Consider the following 22,145-nt stretch of genomic DNA (forward strand, 5'->3'; position numbering starts at 1 on the left):
AGACACAGGAGGACAGAGTAAGGGGTCAATAGCTTGAAGATTCCTAGATGTGGGGGTTGAGATTGGGTGGGACTGGGGAGGAGTGCATTAAATGTCATCTATTTCATTTGATGCCCAGTCTCCCAATCTCGTAAGGTCCTCTTGTAATTTTTCACAATCCTCCCACGATTTAATGACTTTGAATAACTTTGTGTCATCAGCAAATTTAATTACCTCACTAGTTACTCCCATCTCTAGGTGATTTATAAATATGTTAAAAAGCAGTGGTCCCAGTACAGACCCAGGGAACCCCACTAACTACCCTTCTCCATTGAGAATACTGACCATTTAACCCTACTCTCTGTTTTTTATCTTTTAACCAGTTTTTAATCCACAATAGGACACTACCTCCTTTTGAATATGCTTTGTAATTTTGTTCTTTATAATAGTCTCTACCATTTTACCCAGCACGGATGTCAGGTTCACCAGTCTATAACTTCCCGGATCACCTCTGGAACCCTTTTTAAAAACTGGCATTACATTGGCCACCTTCCAATGCTACTACTACTACTTAGCATTTCTAAAGCGCTACCAGGGTTACACAGCGCTGTACAATTTTAAACGAGGAAGGACAGTCCCTGCTCAAAAGAGCTTACAATCTAAAGGACAAGTATGCTCTGGTACCATGCTTGATTTAACTGCTGGACCTGTAGTAGACTATTTTCTTGCAATGTATTTAGTTAAATGTTTAATAGTATGAATCAATGATAATGCTTCTTTTTATTAAAGACATACCCCTTTTCTCACATCAAAGTTTTCACCTTCCCCCGATGAAGCTTATGGTGAAACATTACTGTTGATGCTTTAATTATTTGTCCATTCAAGAACTGAGATGCATTTCAGTGAGTCCGTCATCGTCAGTGGCATTGAACACTGTTCGGTTTATACAGCAGAAGGCTAGCTGCACTTTGATTTCTTGAATTACATCTACCATAAGAGAGCGTATGTGAACTGAATGTTTTAGCTGTTGGTACAATGTGCTGTGAACAACATTTGCCATCTCATTCAATTAATATGTGGCACTAAGTTATACTGAGCACATTATTCTACTTTATTTATTTATTGTATTTGTACCCCACATTTTCCCACCTCTTTGCAGGCTCAATGTGGCTTACAGAGTATGGAAATGAAAACATCGTTACATGATTTGAAAAAAAAAAAAACAGTCAATCATAAGCTGAGGCGAAAGAGGAATTTAGATGGAAAGGTGTTAGGTAAGGTCATGTGAGAGGTGTCTTAGGTGTACTTGGGTAGTTTAAGGAATGATTTGTTTCATTGAGGATGACTTTTGTAGGCTCTGTTGAACAGATGTGTTTTCAAAGCTTTGCGAAAGCTTGTTAGATTGGTTATGGTTTTCAGGGCCATGGGTAGTAACATAACATAGTAACATAGTAGATGACGGCAGACAAAGACCTGCACGATCCATCCAGTCTGCCCAACAAGATAACTCATATGTGCTACTTTTTGTGTATACCCTACTTTGATTTGTACCTGTGCTCTTCAGGGCACAGACCGTATAAGTCTGCCAGCACTATCCCCCCTCCCAACCACCAGCCCCGCCTCCCAACCACTGGCTCTGGCACAGACCGTATAAGTCTGCCCAGCTCTATCCTCGCCTCCCAACCACCCGCCCCGCCTCCCAACCACTGGCTCTGGCACAGACCTTACAAGTCTGCCCAGCACTATCCTCGCCTCCCAACCACCAGCCCTGCCTCCCGATCTTGACTAAGCTTCTGAGGATCCATTCCTTCGGCACAGGATTCCTTTATGCTTATCCCACGCATGTCTGAATTCCGTTACCATTTTCATTTCCACCACCTCCCGCGGGAGGGCATTCCAAGCATCCACTACTCTCTCCGTGAAAAAATACTTCCTGACATTTTTCTTGAGTCTGCCCCCCTTCAATCTCATTTCATGTCCTCTCATTCTACCATCTTTCCATCTCCGGAAAAGGTTCGTTTGCGGATTAATACCTTTCAAATATTTGAACGTCTGTATCATATCACCCTGTTTCTCCTTTCCTCCAGAGTATACAGTACATGTTTAGTTCAAGTAGTGCGTTCCAAGACTGTGTGCTTTTGTACGCAAAGGTAGTAGCATAAGCCTGTTTGTATTTCAATCCTTTACAGCTGGGGAAATTCAGGTCGAGGAATTTGCAGGCCGATCTTTTGGCATTCCTGGGCGGTTAGTCCACTTGGTTTAGCATATAGAGTGGGGCATCTGCATGAATGATTTTGTGTACAGTCGTGCAGATCTTGAACTCAATTTGTTTCTTGAGCAGGAGCCAGTGCAGTTTCTCTCTGAGGGGTTTCGCACTTTCATATTTAGGTGTTCCAAAAATGAGTCTGGCTGCGGTGTTCTGGGCTGTCTGGAGTTTTTTGATGGTCTGTTCTTTACAGCCTGCGTACAGAGCGTTACAGTAGTCCAAGTGGCTTATTACCAATGACTGTACTAGGGTGCGGAAGATGTTTCTTGGGAAGAAAGGTTTTATTCTTTTGAGTTTCCACATCGATTGGAACATTTTTTTCGTCGTATTCTTTGCGTGGGTGTCGAGAGTGAGGTTTTGGTCAATGGTGACTCCAAGGATTTTCAGATTTTCTGAGATAGGAAGTGTGCAGTAGAGTGTGGTTATTGTAGGGTAGTTGTTTGTATTGTATTGGGAGGTGAGAACTAGACATTGAGTTTTTTCTGCGTTGAGTTTTAACTTGAATGAGTCCTCCCAAGAGTGCATAGTCTGGAAGCTCTGGTTGATCTCATTGGTTATTTCATTTAAGTCGCTTTTGAACGGGATATGGATCGTAACATCATCGGCATATATGTAGGGGTTAAGGTTTTGGTTGGCTAGGAGTTTGGCTAGTGGTATCATCATTAGGTTGAAGATAGTTGGTGAGAGGGGGGATCCTTGGGGAACTCCGCATTCTGGTCTCCAAGGTGGTGATCTGTCCGTATTCGTTATTACTTGGTAGGATCTGGTGGTGAGGAATCATTCAAACCATTTGAGAACTGGGCCTCCAATTCCGAAGTACTCTAGTAGGTGTAATAGTATTCCATGATCCACCATGTCGAAGGCACTAGACATGTCGAATTGTAGAATGAGTATGTTCTTGCCGGTTGCGATCGTTGTTTTGAATGTGTTCATTGCCGACACTAGTACAGTTTCAGTACTATGATTTGATCGAAATCCTGATTGAGACTCATGTAGAATTGAGTGTTTGGACAGGTATTCCGTGAGTTGTTTCATCACTATGCCTTCCATCAATTTTGTTGTGAGTGGGATGGAAGCAACTGGTCGGTAGTTGGTTAAGGCCATTGTGCTTTTCTTGGTATCTTTAGGCAGAGGAGTGAGTAGGATATTTACATTTTCCATGGGGAAGAGTCCGTTTATGAGTCTGTACTACTACTATTTACTACTATTTAGCATTTCTATAGCGCTACAAGGCATACGCAGCGCTGCACAAACATAGAAGAAAGACAGTCCCTGCTCAAAGAGCTTACAATCTAATAGACAAAAAATAAATAAAGTAAGCAAATCAAATCAATTAATGTGAACGGGAAGGAAGAGAGGAGGGTAGGTGGAGGCGAGTGGTTACAAGTGGTTACGAGTCAAAAGCAATGTTAAAGAGGTGGGCTTTCAGTCTAGATTTAAAGGTGGCCAAGGATGGGGCAAGACGTAGGGGCTCAGGAAGTTATATTCCATAGGGTGCAGCGAGACAGAAGGCGCGAAGTCTGGAGTTTGCAGTAGTGGAGAAGGGAACAGATAAGAAGGATTTATCCATGGAGCGGACTGCACGGGAAGGGGTGTAGGGAAGGACGAGTGTGGAGAGATACTGGGGAGCAGCAGAGTGAATACATTTATAGGTTAGTAGAAGAAGTTTGAACAGGATGTGAAAACGGATAGGGAGCCAGTGAAGGGTCTTGAGGAGACACCAAGAAAGGGATCTGGGTGTCGTCGTCGATGATACGCTGAAACCTTCTGCTCAGTGTGCTGCTGCGGCTAGGAAAGCGAATAGAATGTTGGGTGTTATTAGGAAGGGTATGGAGTCCAGGTGTGCGGATGTTATAATGCCGTTGTATCGCTCCATGGTGCGACCGCACCTGGAGTATTGTGTTCAGTACTGGTCTCCGTATCTCAAAAAAGATATAGTAGAATTGGAAAAGGTACAGCGAAGGGCGACGAAAATGATAGTGGGGATGGGACGACTTTCCTATGAAGAGAGGCTGAGAAGGCTAGGGCTTTTCAGCTTGGAGAAGAGACGGCTGAGGGGAGATTGATAGAAGTGTATAAAATAATGAGTGGAATGGATCGGTGGATGTGAAGCGACTGTTCACGCTATCCAAAAATACTAGGACTAGAGGGCATGAGTGAAGCTACAGTGTGGTAAATTTAAAACGAATCGGAGAAAATTTTTCTTCACCCAACGTGTAATTAGACTCTGGAATTCATTGCCGGAGAACGTGGTACGGGCGGTTAGCTTGACGGAGTTTAAAAAGGGGTTAGATAGATTCCTAAAGGACAAGTCCATAGACCGCTATTAAATGGACTGGAAAAATTCCTCATTTTTAGGTATAACTTGTCTGGAATGTTTTTACGTTTGGGGAGCGTGCCAGGTGCCCTTGACCTGGATTGGCCACTGTCGGTGACAGGATGCTGGGCTAGATGGACCTTTGGTCTTTCCCAGTATGGCACTACTTATGTACTTATGTAGGGGTAGTATGAGTAAAGCGACCCTGGCGGAAGATGAGACGGGCAGCAGAGTTTTGAACCGACTGGAGAGGGGAGAGGTGACTAAGTGGGAGGCCAGCAAGAAGCAGATTGCAGTAGTCTAAACGAGAGGTGACAAGGGTGTGGATGAGGGTTTTGGTAGAGTGCTCGGAAAGAAAGGGGCGGATTTTACGGATGTTGTAAAGAAAGAAACGACAGGTCTTGGCAATCTGCTGGATATGAGCAGAGAAGGAGAGAGAAGAGTCAAAGATGACCCCAAGGTTTCGAGCTGAGGAGACAGGGAGAATGAGAGAGCCATCAACAGAAATAGAAAACGGGGGGAGCGGGGAGGTGGGTTTGGGGGGAAAAATGAGAAGCTCGGTTTTGGTCATATTTAATTTTGGTGGCGTTGAGACATCCAGACAGCAATGTCAGACAAGCACGCTGAAACTTTGGTTTGGATGCAAGGTGAGATATCAGGGGTAGAAAGGTAGATTTGGGAGTCATCAGCATAGAGATGGTAGGAAAGCCATGGGATGAGATTAATGAGCCAAGGGAAGAAGTGTAGATAGAAAAGAGGAGGGGACCAAGAACAGAACCCTGAGGTACGCCGACAGGCAGAGGGATAGAAGTAGAAGAGGATCCACCAGAGTGAACACTAAAGGTGCGGAGGGAGAGGTAGGAAGAGAACCAGGAAAGCAGAGCCCTGGAATCCAAGTGAGGACAGGGTATCGAGAAGTATGCTGTGATCGACAGTGTCAAAAACAGCGGAAAGATCAAGAAGAATGAGGATGGAATATTGACCTCTGGATTTAGCCAGTAATAGGTCATGGAGACTTTAGTAAGCGCAGTTTCGGTTGAGTGGAGAGGGCGAAAACCAGATTGTAGTGGGTCAAGAATAGCATGTGAGGAGAGAAAATCAAAGCAGCGGCGGTGAACAGCACGCTCAAGTAATTTGGAGAGAAAAGGAAGGAGGGAGATGGGTCGGTAATTAGAGGGACAAGTAGGGTCGAGTGAAGGCTTCTTAAGGAGAGGTGTGACCACAGCATGTTTAAAGGCAGCAGGGACAGTCGCAGTGGAAAGTGAGAGGTTGAGAATGTGACAGATAAAGGAATAAGAGTAGGAGAGATGGCATTAAGAAGGTGGGTGGGAATGGGATCAGAGGAACAGATGTACATTTTGAGGAAGAAAGGAGAAGTGTAGTTTCCTCAATAGTAACTTCAGGAAAGGAGGAAAGGGAATGAGGGGAAGGAGAGAGAGGGGAACGGACTAGTGGAGGGAGAGGTGGTGAGGTAGAGAAAGCAAGGTTATCTTTTGAACCTTGTTGTGAAAGAATTCAGCAAGGGTCTGAGGAGATAATGAAGGGGGAGTTGGGGGAGGGGCACCTTGAGGAGAGCGTTCAATGTGGTGAAGAGAAGTCGAGGATTAGAGCCAAGAGTTGGTCAGTTGGATATAATATCCTGTTTGGCACGTAAAAGAGCAGATGGGAAGGAGGTCAGCATGAACTTAAAGTTTAAGAAATCAGCAAGGCCCGAGATTTCGCCAGAGGCGTCGGCGGAGTGGGTACAGGAACGTAGGTAGCGGATATTAGAAGTCAGCCAAGGTTGGGGTTTTGTACGCCTTACAGGGCGGGTCATCAAAGGTGCAAGAGTGTCTAAGGCAGAGGATAGAGTATTGTTGTAAGAAGAAACAGCCTCTGTTGACAGACGTGATGGTGCCACAGTAGAGAGGAGGTTTGAAACTTGGGAGGATAGAGATGAAGGGTCAATATCGTGAAGATTCCTAGATAAATTAGATAGGATAGGACGGGACTGGGAGGGAGGAGATTTTAAGTGTGAAGTTATAAGATGGTGATCAGAGGAGGGATGATCAAGGCAAGGAACTAGAAGGTGACAGTTGGAGGAGAAGATGAGATCAAGACAGTGACCATTTTGATGAGTGGGGAGTCTGTAATTTATTTGGTTCATGAGCTGTTTTGTTGAATTGTTGGGTACGGATCTTATTAGGCTGACAGGGCAAGTGTCAAGTTTGCATTGAGATTTGGCATTTACTGAGCCAGTGTGTGAGTTCATTTGTGAGATCAGGTCAAAGTTGGTTCATGATCGTCGGCTGGTATTCCCCAGGATTTGGGTCTAAGCATTCAAGGATGCTTGTGTATTCAATGGTATTGCTCGGTATCACGCGTTGTAACTTTGTATTTTTTTTCGTTGAAATGTTTGCTAGGTTGGTGGCCGATGGGGTGTCTGTGCTATTCGAGGTGACCCTGTGGGTGTCTATGAGTTTGTTTACAAGTGAAAAGAGTTTGTGCGTGTCTTTGTAGTTTGGTCCTATTATAGTTTTGTAGTATGTTCTTTTTGGTATGTCTGATTTTGTATTTGTATTTTCTTTGTACTTTCTTCCACTCTGACATAATTAATTACCCTTCATAATTTTTAGATAAATGTAGTTCTAGATAACAGTTTGTTGTGATTTCTCCCACAGTTTGTAGAATAAAGAATGGACTAACGTCTTGACATCCAGAGGAGCCGGTTCAGTTCCCACTGCTGCTCCTTGTGATCTTGGCAAGTTACTTAACTTCCATTACTGGCACAGGAAAATGATCTAGGAGTCATGTGATGATACTTTGAAACCTTCTGCTCCGTGTGCTGCGGCAGCTAAGAAAGCAATAGAAAGTTAGGTATTATTAGAAAGGAATGAAAAAATAAAAACAAGGATGTTATAATGCCTTTGTATCGCTCCATGGTGTGACTGCACCTCGAATATTGTGTTCAATTCTGGTCGCTGCATCTCAAAAAAGATATAGTGGAATTAGAAAAGGTGCAGAGAAGGGCGACAAAAATGATAAAGGGGATGGGACGACTTCCCTATGAGGAAAGGCTAAAGTGGCTTTGGCTCTTCAGCTTGAAGAAAAGGTGGCTGAGGGGAGATATGATAGAGATCTAAAAAATAGAGTGGATGGAATGGGTAGACGTGAAATCGCGGAATGGGTAGACGTGAATCGCTTGTTTACTCTTTCCAAAAATACTAGAACTAGGGGCATGCAATGAAGCTACTAAGTAGTAAATTTAAAACAACCCAGAGAAAATATTTCTTCAGTTAACGTGTATTTAAACTCTGGAATTCGTTGCAAAAGAATGTGGTAAAAGCAGTTAGCTTACAGGGCTTAAAAAAGGTTTGAATAATTTCCTAAAAGAAAAGTCCATAAACCATGATTAAAATGGACTTGGGAAACTCCTCTGCTTATTTTAAGCAGCATAAAATCTTTCAGTTCCTCTGCATTGTCACCCTTGAAAACCATCTCTGGCACATCTTTTTCAGTAAAGTCCAAGGGAAAGAATCATTCAGCCTCTCTGCTATGGCTCTGTCCTCCCAAAGGGTCCCTTTTACTTTTTGATGATCTAACGATCCCACAGAGTCCCTCAAAGGCTTTCTGCTTCTGATATAGCTGAAAAAGTTATTACTATGAGAGTTTGCCTCTGAGGCAAGTTTCTTTTCAACCACATGTAAGCCAGTTGAAATTATTGGACTGAGACCCCTTCTTGGTCCCGAGAGAGATGTCTGGCCAAAATCTTTATCCTCTCTGGCACAAGATGGCAGCCTGAGCCGGCAGCCCCCACTCACTGGGACAAACAACAAGGTATTAGTGGCAACCTGCACCTTGTAAGGTGCCCATCATCACTGGATGAGCCCCCGCCAAATCCAGCGGAATAGGTATTGAACTGAAGTGGGTCAATCCAGCTCAGTTCTCATGTTCCGCGACTGAACGGGCACAACGCATGGAGACAGGCAGTATGTTAAGACTAGAACACAGGCAGGAGCAGGTCAGACAGCGGCTGTGACCGCCCCGATCCCAGGCCCTTACCTCACACCACGAGAAAGTGGAAGGTCGCTGCTTCTACGGGCAGCACCAACCGATAATGAAAAATAAATAGCCGGTTTTTAGCGAGAATTTAGAGCACTTTTTTTTACCCTTTTTTTTCACGAACAAGTTCCAAAAAAGTGCCCTAAATGACCAGATGACCACCAGAGGGAATCGGGGATGACCTCCCCTGACTCCCTCAGTAGTTACCCCCCTCCCACCAAAAAAAAATAACTTTTAAAACTTTTTATTTCCAGCCTGTATGCCAGCCTCAAATGTCATACCCAGCTCCCTGACAGCAGTGAAAAAAAAGGGTGCCCTAAATTCTTGCTAAAAACGGCTATTTTATTCCATTATTGGCGAAAGCCACCCATTTCTGTTCGGCCGATAACCACACCCCAGTCCCGCCTTCACCACGCCTCTGACACGCCCCCGTCAACTTTGGCCGTTTCCGCGACAGAGTGCAGTTCAAGACGCCCAAAATTGGCTTTCGATTATACCGATTTGGGTGCCCACGGGAGAAAGACTCCCATCTCCCGATTTGGGTCGAAATATGGGCGTCTTTCTCTTTCGAAAATAAGGCTGATAGTAACCGTGATGGTGATTGCCAGTTCCGGTAGAGCAGATACAGAGTGACAATGTAGAAGGTTCGTGTAGGATAAGCACATCAGGGAATAAGGAGGGATTCGAGTCTTAGTTTCATTGTGTTGTGGGATTGAGGCATTTAAGTTGGGTCATCAGGGTATGCCTTTTTGAATAAGTACGTTTTTAGTGATTTCCGAAAGTTTGATAGGTCGTGCGTTGTTTTCAAGGTGTTTGGTAGTGCGTTCCATAGTTGCGTGCTTATAAAGGAGAAGCTGGATTCATAGGTTGATTTGTATTTAATTCTTTTGCAGCTTGGGTGGTGTAGGTTTAGGTATGTGCGTGTTGATCTTGTGGTGTTTCTGGCTGGAAGGTCAATGAGGTCTGTCATGTATCCCGGGGTCTCACCATGGATAATTTTATGCACTAGAGTACAGATTTTGAAAGCAATCCGTTCTTTGATCGGGAGCCAGTGTAGTTTTTCTCGTAGGTGTTTGGCACTTTCGTATTTCGTTTTTCCAAAAATCAGTCTGGCTGCGGTGTTTTGAGTGGTTTGGAGTTTCTTTATGATTTGTTCTTTACATCTCGCGTAGATTGCATTACAATAGTAATACAATACATCAGAAACTTGATCAGATTGAGAACTTTAATAGACTTTTAAATCTCAGAATTTTGAATTTTCCTAAACCTATTGGGCTTTGTCCCTTGGATTTGTTGAAGAAATTTCAGTTTACATCATATTCCTCCATTAAATAGAATGTATTATTAGCCAGTGAAGAAATTTGCAGAGAAGGCCCAGGTACAAGGTCAGCAAATGTTAGAACAGAAGGAAGATACAGACTTAAAAGATTTGTCCTGCTATATTAGAAGATTCTCTTTCGGATTTCTCTACTAGAGCAACTTTATTGATTTCATTTGTATTTGAGCAGGATTTAAATGTAGAACTACGCCTCCATTTTAAGAACTCTTCAAGTTATTTTGCAGTCAGAAATTGTAATGTTACTAAGTTAATTTATTTTAAAAAATTGCCCAAGTACTTAAAATTGCTTCACTAAAATTGATAGGCGAACCTAGTATAACCCCCCCTGTTATATGGGGTTACTAAGAGGATAGAGCCCTGGTATAAGGTCACTGGAGGGGAGTATCCTGGAGGTCCCTGGGTGGGGAGTAGGTCAGCCCAAGGGGCTGGGTTAGGAAACAAAATGCTGAAAGATGGTGCATTAGGCGAGATGAGTGACATGTTGGGAGGAGTTGGAGGAGATGAAAGTGTTATCATATGCTTTGCACATGGGTCTGTTGGTTTTGCCCTAAAATTCCCCTGCATTAGATCAGAGAGGAGGAGAAGGGGAGTCCCTGGTTAAGATTTGGAAACCTTTGGCTAGAGAAACTGAGGAGTCATTGCCAGCAAAAACAGAAACTGATGAGTGAACCCTGAATAGGGGTCAAGAAGACCAAATCCAGGAGTGGAAGATGGGATCTAAGGAGAGCCCCATCTCATAAATACGTGGAGGGGCATAATCGAACGGAAACGCCTATCTCCAAGGGCGTTTATCTCCGAGAACGGGTCCGTGAAGGGGCGGACCAAACCGAATTTTCAAAAAATGGACGTTTTTGAGCTGGGTGTTTGTTGTTTTTAGCAATAATGGAAACTAAAAACGCCCAGCTCAAAAACGTCCTAATCCGAGCCATTTGGTCGTGGGAGGGGCCACGATTGGTAGTACACTGGCCCCCCTGATATGCCAGGACACCAACTGGCACCCTAGGTCAGTGCAGTGGACTGCAGAAAAAGCTCCCACATGCATAGCTCCCTTACCACGGGTGCTGAGCTCCCAACCCTCCTCCCCCAAAACCCACTATCCACAAATGTACAACACTACCATAGCTCTTAGGGGTGAAGGGGGCACCTACATGTGGGTACAGTGGGTTTTAGAGGCCTCCCATTTACCAGCACAAGTGTTACAGGTGGGGGGCCTGGGGCCACCTGGCTGAAGTGCACTGCGGTACCCACTAAAAGTGCTCCAGGGACCTGCATACACGCAGGCCTCTAGGACTTGTTGCTGCTATATAATATTGGCACACCAGCTGACACCTGAAGACTAATCTCTCCGAAAACGTCCTTTATTGGAATAACCACCTTTACTCACAGTTAACTGCAGAGCAGAGGTTGTGCCCCACTGGCAACGAGTCTCCCTGGTACTGAGATTAGCAGTAGGTCAGAGCTGGCAGAATGCTGTACAATGCCCTCTTTCAGCCACATTCAAGGTAAGAACTAAGTTCTGTAACGTGGCTAACACAGGAAAGGGATCCAAAACTGGCTTACAAAAATGGCCACTACTGCATGGACTACAACAGGAAACACAACAGGGCACACTCTGACCCAGTAGGCAGGGGGAAAGCACCATCGGAGAAGAGCCTACCAACTACCAACATCATGAGACTGTAACACAAGCTAATGAAATCATGGAGCCCAATACCCTACACCCACCACAATGCAATGCTGATGTGACCCTGTACTGCACCCGAGAGCCACATCTGACCCAGGGAAAGGCTGTGACAGGATCGAACACATTCTGCTGTCATGGAGGTGGGTACGGCATTTGAGGCTGGCATAGAGGCTGGAAAAAAAGTTTTTAAAGTGGGTTTTTTTTGGTGGGAGGGAGTTAGTGACCACTGGGAGAGTCTGGGGAGGTCATCCCCGATTCCCTCCAGTGGTCATCTGGGCAGTTGGGGCACTTTTTTGGGACTTGTTCGTGAAAAAAAGGGTCCAAAAAAAGTGACCCAAAATCGCGGTAAAAACGCCTTTTTTTTCAATTATCAGCTAGAGACGCCCATCTCTCCTCGGCTGATAACCACGCCCCAGTTCCACCTCCACCATGCCTCCGACACGCCCCCGTCAACTTTATTCGTTCCTGCGACGGAGTGCAGTTGGAAATGCCCAAAATCGGCTTTCGATTATACCAATTTGGGCGCCGTTGCGAGACAAACGTCTATCTCCCGATTTAGGTTGCACTATAGGCGTTTTTCTCTTTCGAAAATAAGCTGAATAGTACATAGTAACATAGTAGATGACGGCAGAAAAAGACCTGCACGGTCCATCCAGTCTGCCCAACAAGATAAACTCACATGTGCTACTTTTTGTGTATACCTTACCTTGATTTGTACATGTCCTTTTCAGGGCACAGACCGTATAAGTCTGCCCAGCACTATTCCCGCCTCCCAACCACCAGCCCCGCCTCTCACCACCGGCTCTGGCACAGACCGTATAAGTCTGCCCAGCACTATCCCCGCCTCCCAACCACCAGTCCCGCCTCCCACCACCGGCTCTGGCACAGACCGTATAAGTCTGCCCAGCACCATCTCCGTCTCCCGCCACCGGCTTTGCCACCCAATCTCGTCTATGGGTCAGATGAGGTCAGATACAGAGATCTGGACCAGAGTGAGAAAGGAGTATAGCCATTTGGGATTTATTGCCATCAGAAGGGACGGGCAAGTAGAGGAACTGTATAAAATGTTCATAGTTGTTTGGCAGTCCTGTAAATATTTTCACTAAGAACAAGCTAATTTCACTTTTGGCTGTGTTGGACAATTATCCACTTTTGGATTGACTGAGTTGCAGATGCTGAATTAAATACATTTCCAGTTATTTTTCATATAATCACCTGGACAGTAGAGTGATTTAATTCTTGGAGGCACCTTGGAAATCAACGGCTCTCTGGGGTCAGTTTTATTAATTGCCTGCTTGCATCCCACAGAGAGTTTTTACCCAAGCGGAGAAGAGGGTCTCTAAACCCAATAACCACTTCTTTTTCCCAGCTTGAGGCACTGAGCGTCAACTGTGAAGATAATGAGTCCGAAGGAGTCTGCCTAGCGTGGAATCTTCCCACCCGCTCAGACCCCGGACCTGGAGAAGTGCCCGAAAACGGGCGTTTCACTAGTAAGGTTGGAGCCAAAAGGGGGAAACAAAGGTATATCAGTAATCCAGAAGGCAACAGATTTAGAAGGATTTAAAACCAGACGGTGAGAAAGAAGCCAAGAAGATAAACAGTCTTCAAGCTTTGCGATAACAGAAACTAGTGAGTATGAAAGTATGAAAAAACATTTTCAAACTGGTTTAATTTTGACTGCTTTTGCAAACCTTTTGCAATCCCCTTCCCCTGAGCTGCCTGAAGTCAGTAGTGTGCTTTCCAGCCGTCAATGCAGGCACTCTCCACCCATGCTTAATTCATGCTCCCTGCAGGTGCTGCAGTGTTAGGAGGCCTAAGCCCAAAGTGGACTAGGCCCCCTGTAGCTCTCCAGCTCATTTTCGAAAGAGAAGGGTGCCCATCTTTCAACACAAATTGGGAGATGGGCGCCCTTTTCGCAAGGCCACCCAAATCGGCATAATCGAAAGCCGATTTTTTGACACCCTCGACAGCTTTCCGTCACGGGGACGACCAAAGTTCAGGGGGGCGTCTCGGCAGGGTAGTGAAGGCAGGACTGGAGCGGGGCTGGGGCATGATTGGGAGATGGGCGTCCTCGGCCAATAATGGAAAAAAGAAGGGCGTCCCTGACGAGCACTTGGCCGACTTTACTTGGCCCATTTTTTCTTGTGACCAAGCCTCAAAAAGATGCCCAAACTAGATGACCACCGGAGGGAATCGGGGATGACCTCCTCTTACTCCCCCAGTGGTCACTAACCCCCTCTCACCATAAAAAACAGGTTTAAAAAACTTTTTTACCAGCCTCTATGCCAGCCTCAAATGCCATACTCAGGTCCATCGCAACAGTATACAGGTCCCTGGAGCAGTTGTAGTGGGTGCAGTGTACTTCAGGCAGGCGGACCTGGAGGGGCGTTGGGGGGCTCAGCACCCAAGGTAAGGGAGCTATGCACCTGGGAGTAATTTCTGAAGTCCACTGGAGTGCCCCCTAGGGTGTCCTGGCATGTGAGGGGGACCAGTGCACTACAAATGCTGGCTCCTCCCACAACCAAAGGGCTTGGATTTGGCCATTTTTCAGATGGACATCTTTGGTTTCCATTATCGGCGAAAACTGAGGTCGGCCATCTCTAAGGTCGACCTAAATGGCAAGATTTGTGCGTCCCCGACCGTATTATCGAAATGAAAGATGGATGCCCATCTTGTTTCGATATTACGGTAGGGGACGCCCCTTTACGGGGCCGTCCTTAGAGATGGGCGTCCCCGTTCGATTATTCCCCTCCATGTCACTGATCTGCATATATAACCATAAACAGCCGTGTAATTCTATGAACAGGCTTCACATGTAGGAAAACCTTTATAAAGTTACTCCAAGGGTAGGGAATTTTCAAATAACCCTTTTACCTGTGGCGAAGTACTCTACCACTTAGAGCAATGAGCTGAGAACCAAAGAAGCCAGGCTCAAATTGCTGCTCCTCGTGATCTTGGGAAGTCACTTCACCCTGCATTGTCTCAGGTACAAATTCATTGTGACTTATCCAGGTAGTAGTAGGTCCTGCCTGGATAAATTCTGCTTATCTGGAGCCACCTTTGATTTTCAGCAGGCATCGTCTGAACAATTCCACTGAAAATGATTACTGACGGCCCCAGTGCGATCTGGAAAGCACCAGGGGTGATCTGGGTGCAGGGATTGGGCAGAGTTACAGTTAAGCTGTTAGTGGTAATATTCAGTCCTCTAATCAGGTAATTACCTGGATAATGTTAGAATAGCAAAAAAAGGGTTGTGATAATTTTATTCAGAGAGTTATCTAGATATCAGTCTGAATGTCACCTGTATCGGGATAACCGCCAGCATCTGCCTTATACCAGGATTTTCAACCTGGTGCTGAAGATCCAGGCATAAATTATTGAAGTCAACATTTGAAATCAATTCTGACGCTGGTGTTTATATTGTAAGCCCTCCAGGGACAGGCAAATACCTCCTGTGTATGAATGTAACTACTACTACTACTACTACTTAACATTTCTAGAGCGCTACTAGGGTTACGCAGCGCTGTACAATTTAACAAAGAGAGACAGTCCCTGCTCAAAGAGCTTACAATCTAATAGACAATTGAACGGTCGGTCCGATAGGGGCAGTCAAATTGGGGCATTCTGGATTCACTGAACGGTAAGGGTTAGGTGCCGAACGCAGCATTGAAGAGTGGGCTTTAAGCAAAGACTTGAAGACCGGCAGGGAGGGGGCTTGGCGTAGGGTTCAGGAAGGTTGTTCCAAGCATAGGGTGAGGCGAGGCAGAATGAGCGGAGCCTGGAGTTGGCGGTGGTGGAGAGGGTACTGAGAGGAGGGATTTATCCTGTGAACGGAGGTTACGGGCGGGAACGTAAGGGGAGATGAGGGTAGAGAGGTAGTGAGGGGCAGCAGACTGAGTGCATTTGTAGGTAAGAAGGAAAGCTTGAATTGAATGCGGTATCTGATCGGAAGCCAGTGAAGTGACCTGAGGAGAGGGGTGATATGAGTATAATCGGTTCTGGCGGAATATGAGACGTGCAGCAGAGTTCTGAACAGACTGAAGGGGGGATAGATGGCTAAGTGGGAGGCCGGTGAGGAGTAAGTTGCAGTAGTCCAGGCGAGAGGTAATGAGAGCGTGGACGAGAGTTCGGGTGGTGTGTTCAGAGAGGAAAGGGCGAATTTTGCTGATGTTAAAGAGGAAGAAGCGACAGGTCTTGGCTATCTGCTGGATATGCGCAGAGAAGGAGAGAGAGGAGTCAAAGATGACTCCGAGGTTGCGGGCAGATGAGATGGGGAGGATGAGGGTGTTATCAACTGAGATAGAAAGTGGAGGAAGAGGAGAAGTGGGTTTTGGTGGAAAGACGATAAGCTCGGTCTTGGACATGTTCAGTTTCAGGTGGCGGTTGGACATCCAGGCAGCAATGTCGGATAAGCAGGCCGATACTTTGCCTGGGTCTCCGCGGTGATGTCTGGTGTGGAGAGATACAGTTGGGTGTCATCAGCATAGAGATGATACTGGAAACCATGAGATGAGATCAGGGAGCCCAGGGAAGAGGTGTAGATTGAGAAGAGAAGGGGTCCAAGGACCGATCCCTGGGGAACACCAACAGATAAGGGGATGGGGGTGGAGGAAGATCCATGAGAGTGAACTTTGAAGTGCGGTGGGAGAGATAGGAGGAGAACCAGGAGAGGACAGAGCCCTGGAACCCAAATGAGGACAGTGTGGCAAGAAGTAAGTCATGATTGACAGTGTCAAAAGCGGCGGATAGATCCAGGAGGATGAGGATGGAGTAGTGGCCTCTGGATTTGGCAAGGAACAGGTCATTACAGACTTTAGAAAGTGCTGTTTCTGTCGAGTGAAGAGGGCGAAAACCGGATTGAAGCGGATCAAGGATGGCATGAGAGGAGAGAAAATCAAGGCAGCGGCTGTGGACTGCGCGCTCAAGTGTCTTGGAGAGGAAGGGGTAGGAGGGAGATGGGGCGGTAGTTGGAGGACAGGTAGGGTCTAGTGATGGTTTTTGAGGAGTGGCGTGACTACAGCATGCTTGAAGGTGTCGGGGACAGTTGCAGTGGAGAGAGAGAGGTTGAGGATATGACAGATGGAGGGGGTGATAGTAGGAGAGATGGTGTTAAGTAAGTTGGTGGGGATGGGATCAGAGGAACAAGTGGTGCATTTTGAGGAGGAAAGGAGGGGGGCGGTTTCCTCCTCGGAGAGAGCAGGAAAGGAGGAGAAGGAGGTCTGGGTTGGTTGGTTGAGGGAGAGGGTTGAAGGGTGAAGAGGAGGAGGTGGCTTGGTAGTGAACTCAAGGTTGATCTTTTGCACCTTGTCGCGGAAGTAGTCAGCCAGTGATTGAGGAGAGAGTGACGGGGGGGTGGGAGCGGAGGGCACTTTGAGGAGGGAGTTAAGGGTGGCGAAGAGACGACGAGGGTTAGAGCTGAGAGAATTAGTCAATTGGGTGTAATAGTCCTGTTGGCAAGGAATAGTGAGGACTGGAAGGAGGATAGCATGAATTTGTAGTGAAGGAAATCTGAATGGGTGCGAGATTTCCTCCAGAGGCGTTCAGCAGATCGGGCGCAGGAGCGAAGGTAACGGATGCAAGGGGTCAGCCAGGGCTGGGGATTAGTACGCCTTGTGGGACGGGAGGTGGATGGTGCAAGGGTGTCCAGAGCAGAGGAGAGAGTGGCATTGTAAGCAGAGACAGCCTCGTCAACAGACTCAGAGGACATGATGGAGGGGAGGAGATTAGAAATACTAGATGATAAGGTGGGAGGGTCAATAATCTGGAGATTCCTGGAAGTAGTGGTTAATGTTGGGGCGGGGCTGAGGGGGAGGGTGAAAAAGTGTGAAGGTGATCAGGTGATGATCAGAGACAGGAAGAGCTGAGGTGTGGAAATTGGAGGGTGAGCCGGAAGAGGAGAGGACGAGGTCAAGGCAATGGCCATCACGGTGAGTAGGGGTGGTGGAACATAGCTGGAGGTTGTAGGAGGATGTTAGAGTGAGGAACTGAGAAGCGTGAGAGTTGGACAGGTCATCAACGTGTATGTTGAAGTCTCCGAGAATGAGGGATGGAGATGAACTTGAACCACTGAGAAAGGTGTGAGCAAAACATTGATTGTAATCCAGAGACAGTAACATACATAACATAGTAGATGACGGCAGAAAAAGACGTGTATAGTCCATCCAGTCTGCCCAACAAGATAAACTCATATGTGCTACTTTTTGTGTATACCTTACCTTGATTTGTATCTGCTATTTTCAGGGCACAGGCCGTAGAAGTCTGCCCAGCACTAGCCCCGCCTCCCAACCACCAGCCCCGCCTCCCACCATTACGAGCTTTGGTTTCATTGTGTTGCAGGGTACAGGCATTTAAGTTGGGTCGGTGGGGTATGTCTTTTCGAACAGGTTAGTTTTTAATGATTTCCGGAAGTTTAGGTGATCATAAGTTGTTTTCACGGCTTTTGGTAATGAGTTCCATAGTTGTGTGCTTATGTAGGAAAAGCTGGATGCATAGATTGATTTGTATTTGAGTTCTTTGCAGCTTGGGTAGTGGAGATTTAGGTATGTCCGTGATGATCCAATTGTGTTTCTGGTTGGTAGGTCTATGAGGTCTGTCATGTATCCTGGGGCTTCGCCGTAGATAATTTTATGAACCAGGGTGCAGACTTTGAAAGCAATATGTTCTTTGATTGAGAGCCAATGCAGTTTTTCTCGGAGGGGCCTGGCACTTTCGAATCGTGTTTTTCCAAATATAAGCCTGGCTGCCGTGTTTTGAGCGGTCTGAAGTTTCTTTATAATTTGTTCTTTGCATCCCGCATAAATTCCGTTGCAGTAATCTACTAGGACTAGGGGGCATGCGATGAAACTACAGTGTAGTAAATTTAAAACAAATCGGAGAAAATGTTTCTTCACCCAACGCGTAATTAAACTCTGGAATTCGTTGCCGGAGAATGTGGTGAAGGCGGTTAGCTTGGCAGAGTTTAAAAAGGGGTTAGACTGTTTCCTAAAGGACAAGTCCATAAACCACTACTAAATGGACTTGGGGAAAAATCCACAATTCCGGGAATAACATGTATAGAATGTTTGTACGTTTGGGAAGCTTGCCAGGTGCCCTTGGTCATGGACAGGATGCTGGGCTCGATGGACCCTTGGTATTTTCCCAGTATGGCATTACTTATGTACTTATATGACTTAGTGAAGAGATATATCCTTGATGGAGCTGTTATCACACACTCTCTGATCTAACAAGGTGCTGAGCCTGTAGGAAGTATCATAAGATCACATGGAACAAAAGTTGTGCTACCTACCTCAGCATCAAACCATGAAGCTTTAAACCGAAAGTATCCATAGCAGTTAGATTTGTAGTAGAACCATCCAGGTGGGCAACTGGATCGAGCTGCAGGTCCTTCATGATAGAAATGAAGAAACAAGAGTGTCAGGTAGCCGCTCACAAAACCCAGGAACTCCAGATGCACCTTACAATTGGTTAACACAATTAAAGCGATTAAAGCGTAAAGGAGAAACATTAAAAGGCAGAAACTGTTAGAGGTGTATTTGCATTTGAAACAAAACAGGACATTAAAGTTTCCCATTTCATTTCGAAAGAATAAAAGCAATACCAGACAGTGGCTGTTAAATTAGGCATGTAATATTCAGCAATGCTATCTGAATACCACTGCTTTCTTTAGTTATCAGGAATGCTGGGTAAGGGGTACAGCCCCTGGCCACTATTTAACCTGTGCATCACAGAACTTAATCTGGCCAAGCTCCTGTTGCAGGCTCATGATGTCACATGGATGCTCTGTGCTAAATGACCTTTACCCTACCTTGCATCAGATAAGGGTAATGGCTGTAACCCTGATGAAACCATCTATCCAGTGACCCAATGAGGAATCAAATTGGAACAATGCAGACAACCTAGGATAAGGACAATTGTTTATGCAGATCCACTGGTTACCCTAGTATTGGGGATATCTGGAGAAGATGTGAGGAAGTTTACTGTGGTTAGGCTTAGTCACAACGAAAGGCCACACACCGCCCTTTCCCAACATGGAGAAGATGTACTCGCCAGCTGACCATGTCCTTTTTCAAACTCACCCAGCTTTGGACTATTTCTACCTGTTCAACTACCTTCTCCTCCCCCTGCAATACAACTACCTCTCTTCAGATCTCCACCTCCCACAGCCTCCAGATTCAGAAGTCTCTGTATCCTGAACATCTATCTGTGAGTAAATTATCTGTGATTTATTCAATAAAGAGACTTTATAAAATAATAGAGACTTCAGGTGATTGCTGTGCCAGGGTTATACTCCATGATATTGGGGCTTCTAATTACCAAGCTCCAAGAGTCATGACATGCCTTCCCTGGCAATGTGCTCCCCAGCCCTTGAGGCTGGCATCTGTTACCACCAGGCACCAATTGGGAAGGGCTAACGGCATTCCTTGCCGCAGCATGCTGTCTGAGAGCCACCACTCCATGCTGAGTCGGGCCGCAGGGAGCCACATGAGTCTGCACTGGAAATCCTGAGATATTGGACACCATCTTTGAAGCAGGGAACTCTGCAGAGGTCTCATGTGCGCTCTCGACCACGGCACCACTTCCAAGGTGGCCGTCATTGACCCCAACAGCTGGACAATGTCCCAAGCTCTTGAGCGAGGCATCCTCAGGAGCTGACAGACCTGGTTCTGAAGTTTGCACCGCCTTTGCTCAGGTAGAAACACATACCCCAAGGCTGTGTCGAACCGGACTCCCAAATATTCCAGAGATTGAGAGGGAGTCAGGTGACTTTTGGCTATATTGACGACCCAGCCCAGAAACTGCAGTACTGAGACCACTCTGGCTGTTACATTTCATTTTATTACATTTGTACCCCGCGCTTTCCCACTCATAGCAGGCTCAATGCGGCTTACATATTATATATAGGTACTTATTTGTACCTGGGGCAATGAAGGGTTAAGTGACTTGCCCAGAGTCACAAGGAGCTGCCTGTGCCTGCAGTGGGAATTGAACCCAGTTCCCCAGGACCAAAGTCCACCACTCTAACCACTAGGCCACTCCTCCACTCTCTTCTGCAGAGTCCACTCTGAAGAGCCAGTCGTCTAGGTACGGGTGAACCCGGATACCCTCTCACCTGAGAAAAGCAGCTACTACCACCATAACCTTGGAAAAGGTTCGGGGAGCTGTGGTGAGGCCAAAAGGCAAGGCCCAAAACGGGAAATGTTTTCCCAACACCGCAACCCGGAGAAACCGTTGGTGCGGGGGCCAAATAGGAATGTGCAAGTAAGCTTCTTTCAGGTCCAGAGACGTGAGAAACTCTCCTGGCTGTACCACAGCAATGACGGAGCGCGGGGTTTCCATGTGAAAATGCCGCACTCTTAGAGACTCGTTGACTTTCTTTAAGTCGAGCATGGGTCCAAAAGACCCGCCTTTTCGCGGCACCACAAAGTAAATATTGTAACAACCGAAGCCGTGCTCGGCGGGAGACACAGAGATCATCACCCCAAGGTGCAACAAGACTTGTAAGGTCTCCTCTACCGCCGCCCGTTTGACGGCAGTGCCGCATCGGGACTCCACAAACACGTCTCTCACCGGGGCGCATAATTCCAGACGGTAGCCTTCTCTGATCAGGTCCAAAACCCACTGATCTGAGGTTAATTTGGTCCAGTCCTCGAGGAAGAGGGAAAGACGTCCTCCTGCAATAATCGAGGAGTGGACCAGCGCACCATCATTGAGAGGGTCGCCCTTGAACTCCGGGCCTTGAGCCACCTGCTGCAGAACGTTTGTTCGAACGAAAGGAGTTCCTCTGCTGAAAGAGGGCACGACGAGTGAACCCAGCAGAGCGCCCCGGGCGATACCTACGAGCTTCACGGAAGCGAGGTCTTGAAGAGGAGGGAACCACTTGACCCTTGGAAGAAGGCCGTGGCCTATCCTCGTGGCAGCCTCTGGGGTTTAACTTCTCCCAGGTCTTTCACAATTTTCTCCAACTCCTCTCCGAACAGGAGAAGGCCCCAGAAGGGCAACTTCATCAACCTTTGCTTAGAGGCCATGTCAGCCGCCCAATGCTGTAGCCATAGAAGGTGGCGGGCAGCCAACGCCACAGACATCTGTTTAGCCGAAGCTCTGACCAGATCATAAAGGGCGTCAGCTAAAAAGGACAAGGCCGACTCCATTCGCGGTACCACCTCCGCACCATCTCCGGGCTGTTCCACTGCCTGTTGCAACCAAGAAAGGCAGGCTCTAGCAGCGTAAGAACTGCACACAGACGCCCGTAAGGTAAGGCCTGAAATCTCAAAGGACCGCTTAAGTGCTGATTCCAGCCGCCGGTCCTGCATGTCCTTCAGGGCAACCCCTCCCTCTACTGGGAGGGTGGTCTTCTTTGTTACTGCAGTGACTAAGGCGCCCACTTTAGGCATCCCAAAAGGGGCCAAGTGCTCCTCACTCAGAGGCCCCTCGGGGTCAGCCCATTGAGCCGAAAAAAGCTCTTGGATGGAGTCATGCAAAGGAAAGGCTCGAGCAGGCTTCTTAGTACTCGTCATCCTCG

General features: G+C 46.7%; 1 protein-coding gene across 1 annotated transcript in view; it reads right to left on the reverse strand.

The window, feature by feature from the left end:
* LOC115461790 (regenerating islet-derived protein 4-like) overlaps positions 1 to 22,145 on the reverse strand; it is a 140,085-nt gene that overhangs the window by 16,747 nt on the left and 101,193 nt on the right. The window contains 1 exon segment of the mRNA XM_030191836.1: positions 18,912 to 19,009. Within this exon segment, the coding sequence (XP_030047696.1) occupies positions 18,912 to 19,009 (98 nt within the window).

The sequence above is a fragment of the Microcaecilia unicolor genome, chromosome 1 (assembly GCF_901765095.1).
Source record: "Microcaecilia unicolor chromosome 1, aMicUni1.1, whole genome shotgun sequence".
Taxonomy (NCBI): domain Eukaryota; kingdom Metazoa; phylum Chordata; class Amphibia; order Gymnophiona; family Siphonopidae; genus Microcaecilia; species Microcaecilia unicolor.